At 41.0% G+C, this 19,516-nt stretch overlaps 1 protein-coding gene and 1 pseudogene across 4 annotated transcripts in view; both read right to left on the bottom strand.

Moving 5' to 3' along the window:
• Positions 1-19,516, bottom strand: part of FAM149B1 (family with sequence similarity 149 member B1) — an 83,525-nt gene that overhangs the window by 35,414 nt on the left and 28,595 nt on the right. For 3 of the 4 annotated variants that reach the window (XM_023204966.2, XM_023204964.1, XM_023204968.1), the window contains one exon: positions 4,210-4,377. In XM_023204966.2, the coding sequence (XP_023060734.1) occupies positions 4,210-4,377 (168 nt within the window). The remainder of the gene's footprint in view (positions 1-4,209; positions 4,378-19,516) is intronic. The other variant, XM_023204965.1, reaches the window with a different exon arrangement.
• On the bottom strand, positions 13,271-14,243 carry LOC111537858 (annotated as a pseudogene).

Here is a 19,516-nt window from a genome sequence, read left to right as displayed (position 1 = left end):
AAAAGTATTAATTTGGGGAACTAATAAATGTCCATGAAATCTTCACAATTTATGTTCTTCTGCCGCGGCTTCAGCCAGTCCCTCTGTTTGGGGTCCCTGACTTCCCGCGACATTACTGTATACACTAATTTCCCATACGTGTTTTGGTTTATTTTTCAACCCTCAATCTTTTCAATTAGGAACATTCTAAAGGTCCAACTACTGATTTTGTGGTTTTTAGCTTTAAACGAATGAGCATTGTTAATTGCGCAGTTATGATGATTAAGCACCCGGAAATAATTTTTGTTGTAACAGGAGAAAACTTAATTTTTGTTTGTTTATTTGTTTTTGAGATGAAGTCTCACTCTGTCGCCCAGGCTGGAGTGCAATGGCGCGATCTTGGCTCACTGCAACCTCCATCTTCTGGGTTCGAGTAATTCTCCTGCCTCAGCCTCCCAAGTAGCTGGGACTACAGGAGCCTGCCACCATGCCCAGCTAATTTTTGTACTTTTAGTAGAGATGGGGTTTCACCACGTTGGCTAGGCTGGTCTCAAACTCCTGACCTCAGGTCATCCACCTGCCTCGGCCTCCCAAAGTGCTGGGATTACAGGCATGAGCCACTGCACCTGGCCCTTAGATTAATATTAATGTGATATTTAATGATGTGCATGGCAGTGTCATGATGCTGTGTAATTATTATACTTGAGGCAATTGATTCATTAGAGAAACATTCCACATAAATGATTAAAATTAGTATACTTTTACTAAAGCCAAATAAACATTTGGTAATTGGTTAGAAAGGAAAAGGAGGGGAGCAAAACAGCAGAGGAGCTTCTCTTGAGGCTCTTCTGGAGACACTTGTGTCTGTAGCCCAGAAAGTCTCAGTTAGCCAAGTTAACTCTGCTTCTCCAGACAGGAATACCAATAGCCCCGGAGTTCTGGGGGAAAAAATCTAGCTGGTAGTTGTGCTCACCTAAGATAGATGTATTATATAAACTAAGACAAAACAAATTCTGAAGCTGGCTTAGAACAGGAATAAATAACTCCAGGTCTCTACAGTGAAAGTTACCCCTAGGGAAACAGAGATCTCAAGTATTAGGAAAATGTAGGCAGGAAAGAAAGGTGCAACAAGGCTTATAGAGCGTAGCTGTAGACTCTCGTCTCTGCCTTCTCTAAGAAGAGTTGGCCTGGCATTAGGTGGGGGAGTATGGTGAGCAGTATTAATTGTGTTTAAATTTATAGTTCTTTTTAGAGGAGATAACATCCATGTGATGAGAAAAATTCAAATTGTACAGAAGGATATATAGTGAAAAAGATGTCTCCCACATTTCTGTCCCCCAGTCCCCATCCCCAGAAGCAAATATTATATATTGTTCCAGAGAAAGTTACATTATACACTGTACTGCCCCTTGTTCTCTATTTAACAATATATCTTGGTCCTTGATCCCTATCAATACATATTAATCCAGGCTGGGCTCGGTGGTTCACGCCTGTAATCCCAGCACTTTGGGAGGCCAAGACAGGTGGGTCACTTGAAGTCAGGAGTTGAGACAAGGCTGGCCAGCATGGCAAAACTCCATCTCTACCAAAAATACAAAAATTAGCCGGGCGAGGTGGTGTACGCCTGTAATCCCAGCTACTCAGGAGGCTGGGGCAGGAGAATTGCTTGAACCAAGGAGGTAGAGTTTACAGTGAGTGACATCGTGCCACTACACTCCAGCCTGGGTGACAGAGTGAGACTCTGTCTCAAAAACACAAAACACAACAAAACATATTAATCTGCCTCTTAAAAAACAGCTGCAGAATATTCCATTGTATGTACTGTATCTTAACTTGCCTCTTATTGATCAACCAACCAATCTTTTGCTCTTATAGTCAATGCTCTAATTAATAGCATTATCCACAGTTGTTTGGCTTCACAAGTGATTATGTCTGTAGGATAAATTCCTATAAATAAACTTACTGGGTTAAAGGGTATGTGCATTTCAATTTAAAAGATATTGCCAAATTTCCTCTAAAGAGGTCAGATGGCCCAATGGTGAAAGAATATGCCTGTTTACCTACTCAAGGAATGATGAAACTTCTTTATCTTTTGTTCTCTGCCAATCTAACAAAGTACCCAATTATAGTTTTAATTTATATCTCTAATTTCAAAGTTGAATTTCACTTATGTTTAAGATCCATTTTATTTTTATATTGATATTCTTTGCTTGTTTTGTCCTTAGCCTTTTTCTTATTGACATACATATTAAGGAAATTAACTCTTTATCCATGAATGAACAACGAACATTTTTGCCTAGTGTGTCATTTGTTTTTTGACTTTGAGTTTTTTTTTCAATTCCTACTGCAGAAATTATTTTTTTTCTATTTTTTTAAATTTGTTTTTCACAGCAGCATTGTATCATAGAAATGAGGTTTTTTTCTAGGCAGAAATTTCATATTATGTAGTCATTTAAGAATTTCTTATGTGACTGGTAGGTTTTGTGTTATGGTTAAAAAGGCCTTCATTCCCAAATTATATTTTTTAAAAACAGTCTTCCATGTTATATTTTCTTCTAAATGTATATGATTTCATTTGCCACATTTAATTTTTTTAATGTGTGAAGTTTATTTTTATGGAAAGAATAAATTAGAAACCTTATTATTTTTTTCCAGATGGTTTTTCCATTTGTACTAAAATCATTTGCTGAAATTACTGTATACTCTAATTTCCCATAAGTGTTTTGGTTTATTTTTCAACCCTCAATCTTTTCAATTAGGAATATTCTAAACGTTCAACTACTCTGTCATTTTATAAAACATCTTAGAGGTATTTCTAAAGGGAAGGCTGCCTTTCTAAAATCATCCGTGTGTTACATGAAAATTCATTTTGATTTGAGGAAAAATGGAAAATAGAAGTAATGTGAAACAGGCCAACTAGAAGTAATAAATAGAAAATAGAAGTAATTTGATACAGAAGAAGTGAAAGGGAAGGGGGCAGTCTTTGGAAAAAACCAAAAGAACCTGCTTCCAATTCTAGCTCAGTGGTATTACGTATAGAAGCCTGGCTTATATTTAGCTGGCCCTAGGGCTGTGTGCACATGAGTGATACGTGAATGAACATGGCTCAGCAGGAAATACAATGGGAAAAAATACAATGGGAAAAAAAAAATGCATCCAGAATCATGTGACGCAATACTAACTACTAGACCTAACCACAGCCGCACATCCTAAAGAGAAATTCTCACTTATTTTCAAATATGCTGCTGTGACTATCAAATCTGGAACTTTTAAAGGCTTACAGGAATAGTTTAACAGGTTAATGTTTCAGAAAGGTAGCAAGGAATAGTGAAGAGAAGACTGGATTGAGAATCAGATGAATAAGATTTTGGTTTTAGCTCTACTTTAGACAGATCATTAACTACTCTGATTCTCACCTATCCTGTAAAGAAGATAAATCATATCTATGTGATAGGACTACTATTAGAATATAGTAAGAATAGATATAAATAGACATTAATTATAAAATCTGTGCCAACTATAAGGTTTTAAACAAACTGTTTGTACCTTTTTCTTTTCTTTTTTGTTTTTTGGAGATGGAGTCTTGCTCTGTTGCATAGGCTGGAGTGCAGTGGCATGATCTCAGCTCACTGCAACCTCTGCCTCCCAGGTTCAAGCGATTCTCTGGCCTCAGCCTCCCAAGTAGCTGACATTAGAGGCATGCACCACCACACCCAGCTAATTTTTGTATTTTTAGTAGAGATGGGGTTTCACCAGGTTGGTCGGGCTGGTCTCAAAGTCCTGACCTGAAGTGATCTGCGCACCTCGGCCTCCCAATGTGCTGGGATTACAGATGTGAGCCACCGCGCCTGGCCTGTATATACCTTTTTCAAACAGGATTTATGTAAACAAAGTTCATATCTCTTCAACTGCTTTTTTAAAAGGTTTTAAAAGTTCCCACTGGTGGTAATTTGCAAAAGGGTAAAATCAAACTATGTGGGGAAAAAATAAACTTATTTTAAAATCTCTAATCTCAGGAACAGGTAAATGATGTGTGAAGGTATAAAATACACAAGAAAGTCTAGTATATGGAAGCAATAAGAATATAAATTCTGGATACCTGAGAAATAAAATAAATAACAGAAACTGGCATATATTTAATTGTATACATTGGTAGCATCATTTAGAAAAAATAGGTATTAATACATAAAATAAGAGGGGAGTAAAAAGCTTAAAAGACACAATACTCACATATCTGTGTGATCGAATGCTAGGTATTCCTCAATTACTCCTTCCGAGAAGATTATAGAGTCTTCCTCGTCTCTTTCCATAGAACAAAAGCTGGAGGATTTGGCAATGGAAGATGCTTTATGAGCATAAGAAGATGAAAAATGTAACTTCTTTCCCCTTATACCAAATCTTGGAGAGGAAAGAAGAAGTAAATATTAATTATCTAAACATAAACAGTTCTTTTTTTTTTTTGAGACGGAGTCTCGCTCTGTCTCCCGGGCTGGAGTGCAATGGCTAGATCTCAGCTCACTGCAAGCTCCGCCTCCCGGGTTTAGGCCATTCTCCTGCCTCAGCCTCCAGAGTAGCTGGGACTACAGGCGCCCGCCACCTCGCCCGGCTAGTTTTTTGTATTCTTAGTAGAGACGGGGTTTCACCGTGTTAGCCAGGATGGTCTCGATCTCCTGACCTTGTGATTCGCCCGTCTCAGCCTCCCAAAGTGCTGGGATTACAGGCTTGAGCCACCGCGCCCGGCCAACATAAACAGTTCTTATGGCAACACAGTTACATGAGTTTTGGCTCAAACTCCCCTTGCCCTGGCAATACCTATTCTAAGCCTCAATAACCTACCATTTCTCAGAACAGGAAGATTAAATTCTGGTCATAGAACTATCCTGCCTACATGTACTATGGACTATCTGATGCTGCTTGCTGTCTTTTCAGATGCAAACAGCTATAGCTATGTATTAGGTCATCCTTGCCTTGCTATAAAGAAATATCTGAGACTGGGTAATTTATAAGAAAAGAGATGTCATTGGCTCACAGTTCTGGAGGCTGTATAGGAAGCATAGTGCTGGCATCTGCTTCTGCGGAGGACTTACAAAGCTTTTACTCATGGTGGAATGTTAAGTGGGAGCAGAAGCAAGAGAGAATGTGTGTGGGAAGGGAGGTGTCACACACTTTTAAATGACCAGATGTCATGGGAACTCACTATCGCAAAGACAGTACAAAGCCATGAGGGATCCTCCCCCGTGACCCAAACACCTCCCACCAGGCCCCACCTCTAGCATGGGGGATTACAATTCAATATGAGATGAGGGCATTCTGCCCTTGGTTCCTCCCAAATCTCATATCCTTTTAACATTGCAGAATACAATCATGCTTTCTGAAAAGTCTCAAAAGTCTTGACTCATTCCAGTGTTAATTCAAAAGTCCAAAGTCCCAAGTCTCATCTGAGACAAGGCACATCCCTGCCACCTATGAGCCTGTAAATCAAAAACAAGTTATTTACTTCCAAGATACAATGGGAGTATAGGCGTTGAACATTTCTGTTCCAAAAGAAAGGGGCTACAGGTCCCATGCAAGTTCAAAACCCAGTAGGGGAGTCATTAACTCTTAGAGCCCCTTGATGTCCCACAAGGAGGTACAAGGGGTAGGCTTCCAAGGCCTTAGGCAGCTCTACCCCATGGCTTTGCAGGGTTCAGCCACCAAGGTTGCTCTCATGGGGTGGAGTTGAATGCCTGCAGCAGCTTTCTTTTCTTTTCTTTTTTTTTTTTTTGAGACAGAGTCTCGCTCTGTTGCCCAGGATGGAGTACAGTGGCGCGATCTCGGCTCACTGCAAGCTCCGCCTCCCGGGTTCACGCTATTCTCCTGCCTCAGCCTCCCGAGTAGCTGGGACTACAGGTGCCCGCCATCTCGCCCAGCTAGTTTTTTGTATTTTTTAGTAGAGACGGGGTTTCACCATGTTAGCCAGGATGGTCTCGATCTCCTGATCTTGTGATGCGCCTGTCTCGGCCTCCCAAAGTGCTGGGATTACAGGCTTGAGCCACCGCGCCCGGCCTTCTTTTTTTTTTTTTTTTTTGAGAGACAGAGTCTTGTTCTTACGCCCAGGCTGGAGTGTAGTGGTGGGATCTTGGTGCACTGTACCCTCCACCTCCTGGGTTCAAGCAGTTCTCCTGCCTCAGCCTCCTGAGTAGCTGGGATTACAGGTGAGCACCACTACACCCAGCTAATTTTTGTACTTTAGTAGAGACAGGGTTTCACCATTTTGGCCAGGCTGGTCTCAAACTCCTGGCCTCCAGTGATCTGCCCACCTTAGCCTCCCAAAGTGTTGGGATTACAGGCGTGAGCCATCGCACCTGGCCTGAATGCCTGCAGCTTTCTAGGTAGAGGGTGCAAGGTGAATCTATCCTTCTGGGGTCTGGAGGATGGTGACCCACTTCCCACAGCTCCACTAGACAGTGCCCCAGTGGGAACTGTGTATGGGGCCTCCAACCCCCTATTTCCCCTCTGCACTGCTCCAGTAGAGGTTCTCTGTGAGGACTCCACCCCTGCATCTGGCTTCTGCCTAGGCACCCAGGCTTTCTCATACATCCTCTGAAATCTATACAGATACTGCCAAGTCTTCACTCTTTGCCCTCTGAGTGCCCGCAAGCTTAACACCACATGGAAGCTGCCAAGGCTTACAGCTTGCCTGCAACCCTTTTTTTTTTTTGAGACAGAGTCTCACTGAATCACCCAAAACTGGACTGCAGTGGCATGATCTCGGCTCACTGCAACCTCTGCCTCCTAAGCTCAAGGGATTCTCATGCCTCAGCCTCCCAAGTAGCTGGGATTACAGGCATCTGCCACCACACCTGGCTAATTTTTGTATTTTTAGTAGAGACAGGTTTCACCATGGATCACTTGAGATCAGGACAGCTTGCATTCTCTAAAGTGGCAAGTCAAGCTGTAACTGGGCCCCACTGAGCCCCAGCAAAAAGCAGTGTCCCAAGGCTGCTCAAGGCAACAAGGTCCTGGGTCTGCCCCACAAAACCATTCTTCCCTCCTAGGCCTCTGGGCCTGTGATGGGAGGGGCTGCTATGAAGGTCTCTGAAATGCCTTTTTCCCATTGTCTTGGCTATTAGCACTTGGCTGCTTTTTAGTTATGCAAATATCTCTATCAAATTGTTGCTCCACAGTCTGCTTGAATTCCTCATGCCAAAAAGCTTTTTCTTTCTTTGTCACACGGCTAGGCTGCAAATTTTCCAATCTTTTATGCTCTGCTCCCCTTTTAAATATAAATTCCAACTTTAAGTCATTTCTTTGCTCCCACATCTAAGCACAGGTGTTAGAAGCAGCCATGTTACTTCTTGAACACTCTGCAACTTAGAAATTTCTGCTACCCAATACCCTACATCGTGACTCTCAAGATCAAAATTCCACAGATCTCTAGGGCATGGACACAATACAGTCAAGTTCTTTGTTCAGGCATAACATGCATGCCCTTTGCTCCAATCCCCAATAAGTTCCTCATTTCCTTCTGATACCTTGTCAGCCTGGACTTTATTGTCCATTTCACTATTCACATTTTGGTCACAACCATTTAACTGGTCTCTAAGAAATTCTAAACTTTCCCTCATGTTCCTGTTGTCTTCTGAGCCCTCCAGTCTTTCAACCTCTGCCCATTACCCAGTTTCAAAGTCACTTCCACATTGTCAGGTATCCTTATAGCAATACCCCATTCCTTGGTATCAGTGTTCTGTATGAAGTCATTCTTGCATTGCTATAAAGAAATACCTAACCACGTGTGGTGGCTCACGCCTATAATCCTAGCACTTTGGGAAGACAAGGCGGGCGGATCACGAGGTCAGGAGTTTGAGACCAGCCTGGCCAACACAGTGAAATCCCGTCTCTACTAAAAATACAAAAATCAGCTGGGCACGGTGGCACACACCTGTAGTCCCAGCTACCAGGCTAAAGCAGGAGAACTGCTTGAACCCGGGAGGCAGAGGTTGTGGTGAGTTGAGATCACACCACTGCACTTCAGCCTGGGCAACAGAGTGAGACTCCATCTTAAACAACAACAACAACAAAAAATACCTGAGACTGGGTAATTTATAGGAAAAGAGTCTTAATTGGCCTATAGCTCTGCAGGTTGTACAGGAAGGATAGTGCTAATAGTGCTAGCATCTGCTTTGAGAGAGGCTGCAGGAAGCTTTAACTTATGGTAGAAAGTGAAGCAGGAGTAGGCATATCACGTGGCCAGAGCAGGAGAAAGAGTGTGTGTGCGTGGAGTGATGCCACACACTTCTAAATAACTAGATCTCAAGAGAACTCATTCACTATTGCAAAGATCGTACCAAGTCATGAGGGATTTGTCCTCATGACTCAGACACCTCCCACCAGGCCCCACCTCCAGCACTGGGGATTATAATTCTACAAGAGATTTAGGCAAGGACAAATATCTAAATGATAACAAGCTAACAAACAATTTTTTTAAAAACTAAGACTAATCACATTCCTAATTACATCTTAAGATATCTCAGGAGGTTATATCCTTATTTCAGTAACTCCATCATTGCCCAAAACATATGCTCCTTAAGGGCAGGGATCTTATCTTATTAATATTTAAATTTCTCTTCCTTCCTAGGCATTCAATAAATATGTGATGACTCATTTGTTTCAGTGGGTTTACTTTGGAGAAAGTCAATCGAATCTGAGAAATAAAATTTAAAAAAATGGATCTCAGTTTAATCAAATGTTAAATATAACCAATTTACACTTTGTATTGCTCTTTATATTTTTTGTGCCTTAAGTATTTTTTTTTAACTAGGAAAACACAATAAACCCATGGCAGCTGGGCCCGTGGCTCATGCCTATAATCCCAGCACTTTGGGAGGCCGAGGCAGGCGGATCACTTGAGATCAGGAGTTTGAGACCAGCCTGGTCAACATGGTGAAACCCCGTTTCTACTAAAAGTACAAAAATTAGCCAGGCGTGGTGGCATATGCCTGTAATCCCTACCTGGGAGGCTGAGACAGGATAACTGCTTGAACCTGGGAGGTGGAGGTTGCAGTGAGCTGAGATTACACCACTGCACTCCAGCCTGGGCGACAGAGCAAGACTCTGTCACAAAATACATACATACATAGATACATACATACATACATAACATAAACTCATGGCACTTTTAAACAAGGCTGGTGGGAAAATCTTACTGGAAGATGTTTTGGAAATGTGTATTAGGAGCTTTAGAATACACAGTTTCGACCGGGCGCGGTGGCTCAAGCCTGTAATCCCAGCACTTTGGGAGGCTGAGACGGGCGGATCACGAGGTCAGGAGATCGAGACCATCCGGGCTAACACTGTGAAACCCCATCTCTACTAAAAAATACAAAAAACTAGCCGGGCGAGGTGGCGGGCGCCTGTAGTCCCAGCTACTCCGGAGGCTGAGGCAGGAGAATGGCGGTAAACCTGGGAGGCGGAGCTTGCAGTGAGCTGAGATCTGGCCACTGCACTCCAGCCCGGGCGACAGAGCAAGACTCCGTCTCAAAAAACAAAACAAAAAAAAGAATACACATTTTCTCTGATTCAATGGTTTCATTTGTAGGGATTTCCTTTAAGGATATGACCTGTAAGATTTAGCTATAAGAATTATGATTGGTGGGGCACAGTGGTTCATTCCTGTCATCTCAGCAGTTTGGGAGGCTGAGGCAAGTGGATTGCTTGAGCCCAGGAATTTAACACCAGCCTGTGCAACATGGTGAAACTTGATTTCTGCAAAAAAGTACAAAAATTAGCCAGGTATGGTGGCATGCACCTACAGTCCCAGCCACTCAGGAGGCTGAAGTGGAAGAATTACTTGAGCCTGGGAGGCAGAAGTTGCAGTGAGCCATGACTGTGCCACTGCACTTCAGCCTAGGCAACAGAGTGAGACCCTATCTCAAAAAAAAAAAAAAAAAAAAAGAATTATGATCACAGAATTGTTTATAATTGCCAAAAATAGAAACTAGCAGAACTGTTTCAAAATAGAGGATTTGGGGATGAGTTTCTTAAATAGTGATATATTCATGCAATGGAATAAAGTCCTTAAGTTAATATTGGGAAAAATGGAAGATGTCCACAATAAAATATTAAGTATAAAGAGATTACAAAATATATAATTTCATAAAAACCATATACATACATGGTAGAGAATGCTACATGCCCCTCAATATCCATTCTCTCCTTCTTTCCTAGTAAAATCATCCCAATTCACGGAAACAACATATCCACCTCAAAGACTGCATCTCCCAGTTACCTTGCAGCCAGACACAGTCAATGCAATATGAACAGAATTATTCTGTGGGACTCTGGGAAGGCTGTTTAAAGGGAACTGGTGTGACTGCAAGGGATACCATTTGGCCCTGCTGTCTTTCCTCCTTTCTGCTACCTGGAAAGTGAATATCATGTTTGGAGCTCTATCAGCTGTCTTGAATCATGAAGAAAACTTCAGAAAAAACATTGTGGGCTAACATGATATGACAGAAAGATGAAGCATCTCAGTCCCTGAAAACACCATGCCACCACTTTACATTGCCTTCCTTCAGACTTCTTTAACATAAAAAGAAGTAAACTTCTCTTAGGCAAGAGTTGGTAAGCAGATAAGATCCTTGACCATGGCAGGTGGCACTGGGATGGAGATGTTAAGAGATGAGAGAAGCTCAGCCTGGGCAAAAGGCGAAATCCTGTCTCTACAAGAAATACAAAATTAGCCAGATGTGGTGGTACACACCTGTAGTCCCAGCTACTCAGGAGGCTGAGGTGGAAGGATCACCTGCGCCCAGGAGATCAAGGCTGTCATGAGCTCAGATTGCACCACTGTACTCCAGTCTGGGTGACAAAGTGAGGCCCTCTCTCACAAAAAAAAAAAAAAAAAAAAAAGGAAGGAAGGGATGAAGGACGGGAGGGAGGGAGGGAGGGAATCGGTTTGGAGATCCAATATGTCTAAATCATCTGATGCTGCTGTTTCTAAAAATCTTTAAGTTGGAGATTTAAGATTCTTTAAGTCTCTGTTCTAAAATTCTAAAACAGTGGTTCCCAAATTCCAGTCAGCAGATTTATGCCAATCCATGACAAAATTTTTACTGTTCCACACCAAAATTAGTGAAATACCCAGTAATATTAGTGATAATACCCAGTGATATTGCCAAATCTTTTCTTAAAAAGGATTATCATTATTTTGAGATTATGTACTTCATGCTTTTTTGTGTTAATATTTTTCTTGTATAAAATGGTGGTGATAGTATTTCTTTTTAACCATAATAAAATTAAAAGCTATCAAACAGCCTGGGCACAGTGGCTCATGCTTCTAATCCCAACACTTTGGGAGGCTGAGGCAGGCAGATCACCTGAGGTCAGGAGTTTGAGACCAGCCTGGCCAACATGGTGAAACCTTGCCTCTACTTAAAAAATATAAAAATTAGGCCAGGGGCAGTGGCTCACACCTGTAATCCCAGCACTCTGGGAGGTCAAGGTGGGCGGATCACGAAGTCAGGAGATTAAGACCATCCTGGCTAACACGATGAAACCCTGTCTCTCCTTAAAAAAAAAAAAAATAATAATAATAAAACAAAAAATTAGCCGGGTGTGGTGGCTCACGCCTGTAATCTCAGCTACTTGGGAGGCTGAGGAAGGAGAATCCCTTGAACCTGGGAGGGAGAGGTTGCAGTGAGCAGCAATCATGCCATTGCACTCCAGCCTGGGTGACAAAAAAAAAGCTATCAAACATATGGAATGTATACCCAACGTTCCATTATGTTATTCTGCTACTGTATTATTCCATTTATACTAATAACCAATTATATTTTTAGTCAGTGGTAACTAATGGAATTGTTTGTGTTGAAAAATAAATAGGAATTTCTAACAACTATAGGCCTTTATAACTGCTGTTAGAAGAAATTTTAGCTAGATAAGAAGGAAAAATATTCCCATTTCCCCTGAAGCTGCAGCAAAAAATAAGATAGTATTCTACAACCATAAAGTTGTCTTTGTAAATGTTATTTCTTTTTTTTCTTTTCTTTTTTTTTTTTTTTGAGACAGAGTCTTGCTCTGTCACCCAGGCTGGAGTGCAGTGCATGATCTTGGCTCACTGCAAGCTCCGCCTCCAGGGTTCAAGTGACTCTCCTGTCTCAGCCTCCCCGTAGCTGGGATTACAGGTGTGTGCCACCACACCTGGCTAATTTTTGTCTTTTTAGTAGAGATGGGGTTTCACCATGTTGGCCAGACTGGTCTGAAACTCCTCACCTCAGGTTATCTGCCTACCTCACACTCCCAAAGTGCCAGGATTATAGGCGTGAGCCACCACGCCTGGCTGTTATTTCCTTTTTTTTTTTTTTAAGTGAATATACAGTTTATTTAACACTCTAACTTCATTAAGACATGTGCAATATGGCAATTTTACTGGGAATCTAACCCTACTTAGGATATGATTGCTTGCTGGTGCTTAGCAACAGGGTCCAGTTCACACTTAGCACTAATTAAATACTTGATTGCAATAAATACGATACCAAATAAATGCATTTGAATGCTTTCTAAAAAATCAATTTTAAAGGCCTTCCTACTCAGGCTAATGACAAACACAATAAGGGCAGATATACCACTTTAATATAATTGGCTGATTTTATACAGCACTTATATCTTTTAGTCCCCAAATATATTATTAAATAATACAGAACATCTAATACAACTATTTCTACAGAACTGGGAAATAAATTTCTTTTCTTTTCTTTTTTTTTTTTTGAGATGGAGTCTCACTCTGTCACCCAGGCTGGAGTGCAGTGGCCGGATCTCAGCTCACTGCAAGCTCCGCCTCCCAGGTTCACGCCATTCTCCTGCCTCAGCCTCCCAAGTAGATGGGACTACTCGCGCCCGCCACCTCGCCCGGCTAGTGTTTTTGTATTTTTTAGTAGAGACGGGGTTTCACCGTGTTAGCCAGGATGGTCTCGATCTCCTGACCTCGTGATCTGCCCGTCTTGGCCTCCCAAAGTGCTGGGATTACAGGCTTGAGCCACCGCGCCCAGCAGGAAATAAATTTCTAAGAAAGAAAAATTTTTTTTTCTTTTATACCTATCCTAACAGTTTAACTCTAAAGAGGATAAAGCCAATGACTTTCCTCACAAGAGCTCACGACTAATGTTGCTTTGCTATCAAAATCTGTATTTCTGATCTGTTATGAGAATTGAGACAAGATTCAAATATTCCTAAAGAAAGAAGCACAATGCACATTGTAATTGTCTATTCAACAACAGGGAGCATTGCATATAAAACTCTCTCATCCCAGGAATTAAATACGGTCAGCTACATTTATGGGCATTTCCTTCACTGTAGTATTGTAGAAAAATCTCAGTGTCACGAAGAATCCTCTTGTCTTCTTCAGTAACAAAGTTTATAGCCACACCTTTTCTACCAAATCGACCCCTTCTGCCAATTCTGTGAATATAGTTTTCATGACTGGTAGGTAGATCATAGTTTATAACCAAAGACACTTGGACATCAGTCCCACGTGCCAACAAGTCAGTAGTGACCGGAACAGGGCTTGACCCTGATCGGAATTCCCTCATGATAATACCTCTCTCCTTCTGGTCCATGTCACCATGCAGAGCAAAAACTGTGAAGTCCCTGGCATGAATTTTCTCAGTCAGCCAGTCCACCTTGCACCTTGTATTGAGAAAAATAACAGCCTGTTTAATGGTGTTTTGTACAAATCACAAAGTGTATCCAACTTCCATTCCTCTCGCTCAACATTGATATAAAACTGTTTGATTCCTTCAAGGTTCAATTCTTCCTTTTTCACCAGAATTTGAATTGGATCTTTAGTGAATTTTTTGGTCACTTCCAACACATCAGTTGGCATCGTGGCAGAAAGCAACACAACCTAAATACTTGTATTTAATTTTTGGAAAAATCTCATAGATTTGATCATTAAACCCTTGGCTGAACATTTCATCTGCTTCATCCAAAACTAACATTTTGATCCATTTTGGAAAAAGGTATCTTCTGTTTAACATATCACATACTCTCCCTGGTGTACCAACAATATGTGGTGTTTCAGCCTGCAGTTTTTGCATTCATTTTGAACATCTGTTCCACCAATGCAGGCATGACATGTTGCTCCCGTATAGTCTCCAAGTGCCAGAAATAACTTTCAGGTACTTTTGGTTTGGTTTTGTTTTTGAGATGGAGTTTTGCTCTTGTCACCCAGGATGGAGTACAATGGCGCAATCTCAGCTCACTGCAACCTCCGCCTCCCAAGTTCAAGGGTTGATTCTCCTGTCTCAACCTCCCGAGTAGCTGGGATTACAGGTACCCACCAATATGCCCAGCTAATTTTTGTATTTTTAGTAGAGATGAGGTTACACCCTGTTGGCCAGGCTGGTCTTGAACTCCTGACCTCAGGCGATCTACCCGCCCCAGCCTCCCAAAGTGCTGGGATTACAGGTGTGAACCACTGTGCCTCACCACCTTTTGGATCTTTAATACAGGGAATAATAGGTCTTGGTTGAATAGTGGAAGGCTTCTCAAATCATAAGCACAGATACCCCAAAGAAGAGACTCCTTTAAGTTTGTATCATCAAAGTTATCAACAACCTCCTTCCAGTTGCTCTCGATGACACCATCAGGGTCCATTCTCTGTGGGCCACCATGTTCTCTGCTGTTATAATCCACGGAGCCACCAGACATGATGTGAAAAACTACTTAGCATCTGACTGAAAAACTGCATATGTTATTTTAAACAAAGGACTCTTTTAAATCATTGGACTTTGGAGATTACTACATCTGGAAAATAACCTTTAATTTATATAATGTCTGTAATTCATTTATTTAACAAAGGAATAGGCTGGATACAGTGGCATGTGCCTACAGTCCCAGCTATTTGGGAGGCCAAGGCAGGAGGATCTCTTGAGCTCAGGAGTTTGAGGTCAGCCTGGGCAACATAGTGGGACCCTATCTCCTAAAACAAACAACCAAACAAAATAACAGTTATCTTACCTAATAACTGTGTTGCCCTGGTAGTTATATTTAAATAGAGATGTGTTTTCTTGTGTGACATAACTTTATTCTTCTCCCACATTCATGGAGGATAAAATGACTGCTAGGTTTTTTATTTACACAAAGAGTTTAATTTGGAACCAGTCCTTCCAGGTGTAGGCATTAGGAAGTACAGTTCCACATCTCTAATGAAAGTGATTACTGCCAAGGCCCTCTGGGATGATTGGAAGGAACAAGTGGCCAAGAGCTATCCTTCCTGCCTAGCATCTTTTCAGGTGCTTATTGGCCATTTGCATATCTTTACAGAATTGTCTATTCAAGTCCTTTGTCCATTTTTCAATTGAATTATTATTATTATTTTTTGAGATGGAGTTTCACTGTTGCCGCCCAGGCTGGAGTGCAATGGTGCGATCTTGACTCACTGCAACCTCCGCCTCCTGGGTTCAAGCAATTCTCCTGCCTCAGCCTCCTGAGTAGCTGGAATTACAAGTGCACACTGCCACTCCCAGCTAATTTTTGTATTTTTAGTAGAGACGGGGTTTCACCATGTTAGCCAGGCTGGTCTTGAACACTTGACCTCAGGTGATCCACCAGCATCAGCCTCTCAAAGTGTTGGGATTACAGGCGTGAGCCACCATGCCCAGCCTGGATTACTATTTTTGGTTGTTGTTGGGTTATAGATGATTCTTATATATTCTGGATATTAACTCCTCATCAGATATGATTTGCAAATCTTTTCTCCCATTTGATATATTGCCTTTTCATTCTTTTGTTTCTTTTGATGTTCAGAAGTGTTTATATTTCCATTTGTCTGTTATTGCTTTTGTTGCCTGTGCTTTTAGTGTTATATTCAAGAAATCAATGCCAAATCCAATGGCCTGAAGCCTTGCCCCTATGTTTTATTCTAGGAGTTTTACAGTTTTACATCTTACATTTAGGTCTTCGATCCATTTTGAGTTAATTTTTGTATATGGTATAAGTAAGGGTCCAACTTCATTGTTCTGCGTGTGGGTGTCCAGTTTTCCTAACTCCATCTGTTAAAGAGACTGTCCTTTACCCAGGTAGTCTTGGCACTCTTGTTGAAAATCACTTGGCCATAATTGCAAGGGTTTATATTTGGGTTCTCCATTCTTTTAATGATTTTTAAAGGGTTATAATTCAGCATGTAGTCATGTACTTTAGCAACTCATTAGATACTATAGTTTGTTATTTTTTGTTGGGATATATATCTAAGTATAAATAAGCCCCTTAGCTAACTTGAAGTAGCAGAATGCATAGTTTTTCTCAAGTGGAAATGTCTTCAAACTCATCTTTTCGGGATCCTTTTTTGGCATGTATTTCCCCTGTATGTTACCACAAGTTCCTGGATTTTCCTTTTTTTTTTGGAGACAGAGTCTCGCTATGTCGCCCAGGCTGGCGTGCAGTGATGTGATCTCAGCTTACTGCAAACTCTGCCTCCCAAGTTCAAGGGATTCTCCTGCCTCAGCCTCCTGAGCAGCCAGGATTACAGGCATGCGCCACCACACCTGGCTAATTTTTTTATTTTTAGTAGAGACAGGGTTTCACTATGTTGGCCAGGCTGGTCTCAAACTCCTGACCTCAAGTGATCTACCTGCCTCAGCCTCCCAGAGTGCTAGGATTACAGGTGTGAGCCACTGCGCCTGGCTGGAATTGCTTCTTTTTGTGTGTTTGTTTCTCTCACCCTGTCTTACGGTGCTGAGGAACTTCATTTTGACCTAGACATTAATTACTTTGTTTTGCAACCATAATGTCAATGTATACATTAATTCATTTTTGTGTAGTTTTTTTAAAAACATAAATATGATCTGCTTTTATTTAGTTAAGAAAAAAGAGTGGCCAGGCATGGCGGATCATGCCTGTAATCCCAGCACTTTGGGAGGCCAATGTGGGGAAATCACTTGAGCTCAGGAATTCAAGACCAGCCGGGGCAACATGGTGAAACCCCATCTCTACTGAAAATACAGAAATTAGCCAGATGTGGTAGAGCACGCCTGTGGTCCCAGCTACTCAGGAGGCTGAGGCAGGAGGATTGCTTTAGCCCAGGAGGTCAAGGCTGTAGTCACCTGTGATTGCACCACTGCACTCCAGCCTGTACAAGCGAGTAAGACCCTGTCTCAAAAAAACAAAAAACAAAACCAAAAAGAAAAGGAAGCAGCAAGTTGACTGCTAACCATGTTACAGGCACTGTCCTAGGTATTAGAGATACAAATAGGAAGATGCTGTATTACTATATTATTTACTCTACCACTTTCTTCTGGCCCAAGAACTCCTAGAGAACTGAACCAAATACCTAGTTTCGTGCATTTGAGGTCTGAAAGAAAGCCAGTGTTGGAAGGATTAATGAATGAGAGAGAGACTGATAGATGTCTTAGAGAAGTAGGCAGGGGCCAGCTGATGATATGATTTTAGATTTTTATCTTAAATTCAGTGGAAAGCTACTGAAAGTTTTTAAGTGGGAGACAGAAAGGATCAACCCTGAATTAAAAAAAAAAAAAATCTGCTTTAATGTGGAGAATATTCTGGAGAGGGCAAGAATGGATATAATTTGAAATGTTATTTTTATAGAAAGTCTTAGCAGTTGATAAACCTTATATTTTATGACAACCTGATTTGTTAAACTGAAAAATCAAAATGAATTAATGACACATTTTCTCCATACCTCTCACAACAAAAAGTGGCAAAATAGCCTGGCCACTCAGAAGGCTGAGGTGGGAGGACTGCTTGAGGCCAGGAGCTCAAGGCTGCTGTGAGCTATGACTGTGCCACTGCACTCTAGCCTGGGTGACAGAGCAAGACCCCATTTCTTGAAAAATAAATAAATAAATAAAATAAAGTGGCAAAATAGCAGTAGCACAACTTACATACCCTCACCACCCAACTTGCTTCTTTAATACAACTGTATTAGCCTCTCAAAGCAGTAAGTCTCCTTAAAGTTCAGCTGATTCTATATGTTAAAGGAAGAAAAAGTTAAGGATGGGCCTGGCACATCCTGCTGTACCAGAAAGCAAAGACATACTCAAAACAAAACCAAAGGTACTAGCTTGAAGTGGCTAAATTGTAACAATTACAGCATCAATACTAATTATTGCTAAGTAAATATATAAATATTTTGAAATGCTATGAGTTCATAATAGTACTCAAGAGTGAAAATATAAAGTATGAACAAAGTAGCTGTTACATGAAAGAAGTAAATATCATGGATTTTGTTTAATTTTTTATGGCTTCCAATAAGTAGTGGTGTGCTAATATACCTGGATAATTCGTTTCTTCTAAGTATATGTCTGTGTATAAAGTGTAAATAGGTATTTGTTTTACTTGTGTAAGTAAAGTATTGAGAACTGTAAGTCAAATATCCCAGAAAAAGTAGAACCAAAAATAGGAAGACTAATCAACAGTGGTGGTAGCAAGTAAAAAGGAAAGAAAGGGTATTAGCAGTACGTTGCAGAATGGTGATATAGTCAGATGTCCTAAAAAGGATAAACTAACTGCTCAGACTTGATTTCTTATTTCCTTGAAGATTAAATTTCTAAATGAACCTACCATTGATAGTTATAAAATAAGGCACATATAAAGTTTACATTAACAGATCAGGTCGATATAGCCTAATAACAGAATATGAGTTATATCATTTTGATCAGAGAGAATGAAAGAATACATCATTTCTGTGGGTGACATTAGGCTGTAAATTTTTTATATTATATTAAAGGAGTAAACTTATCGATATAATACATGAGATTTAAATTTAAAAAGAATGCCTAATGACCAGCAGCTTGAGTTTAAATCACTTTAGGAACAGCAAACAAATATCATTATCTGACCAAAAATCAGTTGATAACCCAGATCCCATAACCCTAACAGTAATGTTTTACTCTGTGGTCTGGTGAGATTACCACAAGCCCAAGGAGGCACCAAAAGTAAGTATTACTACAACTATTGGAAGGTATCGAATAAGTAAAACTGCAGCCATGGGAAAAAGTATACGAACAATTTTTTAAATGAATTAAAACTGTGATATTATATTTTACAGTAGATATAAGTATAGGTATAGGTTTCAAAGTAATCCTATTTAGGTTTATTTTGCTACTATTTAAAAAGTCTGAGGTGTTCAAAAGATCTTGCCATTAAAAAATTACTTTGGGCCGGGCGTGATGTGTCACACCTGTAATCCCAGCACTTTGGAATGCTGAGGCAAGCAGATCACCTGAGGTCAGGAGTTCAAGACCAGCCTGGCCAACATGGTGAAACCCCATCTCTACTAACAATACAAAAATTAGCCAGGCGTGGTGGTGGGCACCTGTAATCCCAGCTAGTTGGGAGGCTGAGGCAGGAGAATCGCTCAAACCTGTGAGGTGGAGGTTACAGTGAGCTGAGATTGTGCCATTGCACACTGCACTCCAGCCTTGGTGACAGAGCAAGATTCCGTCTCAAAAAAAAAAAAAAAAAAGGCTGGGTGCGGTGGCTCATGTCTGTAATCCCAGCACTTTGGGAGGCCAAGGCGGGTGGATCATGAGGTCAGGAG

The sequence above is a fragment of the Piliocolobus tephrosceles genome, chromosome 9 (genome assembly GCF_002776525.5).
Source record: "Piliocolobus tephrosceles isolate RC106 chromosome 9, ASM277652v3, whole genome shotgun sequence".
In the NCBI taxonomy this organism is placed as follows: Eukaryota; Metazoa; Chordata; class Mammalia; order Primates; family Cercopithecidae; genus Piliocolobus; species Piliocolobus tephrosceles.
Note: the sequence above shows the minus strand (reverse complement) of the source record. Positions and strands in the feature narration are given on the sequence as shown.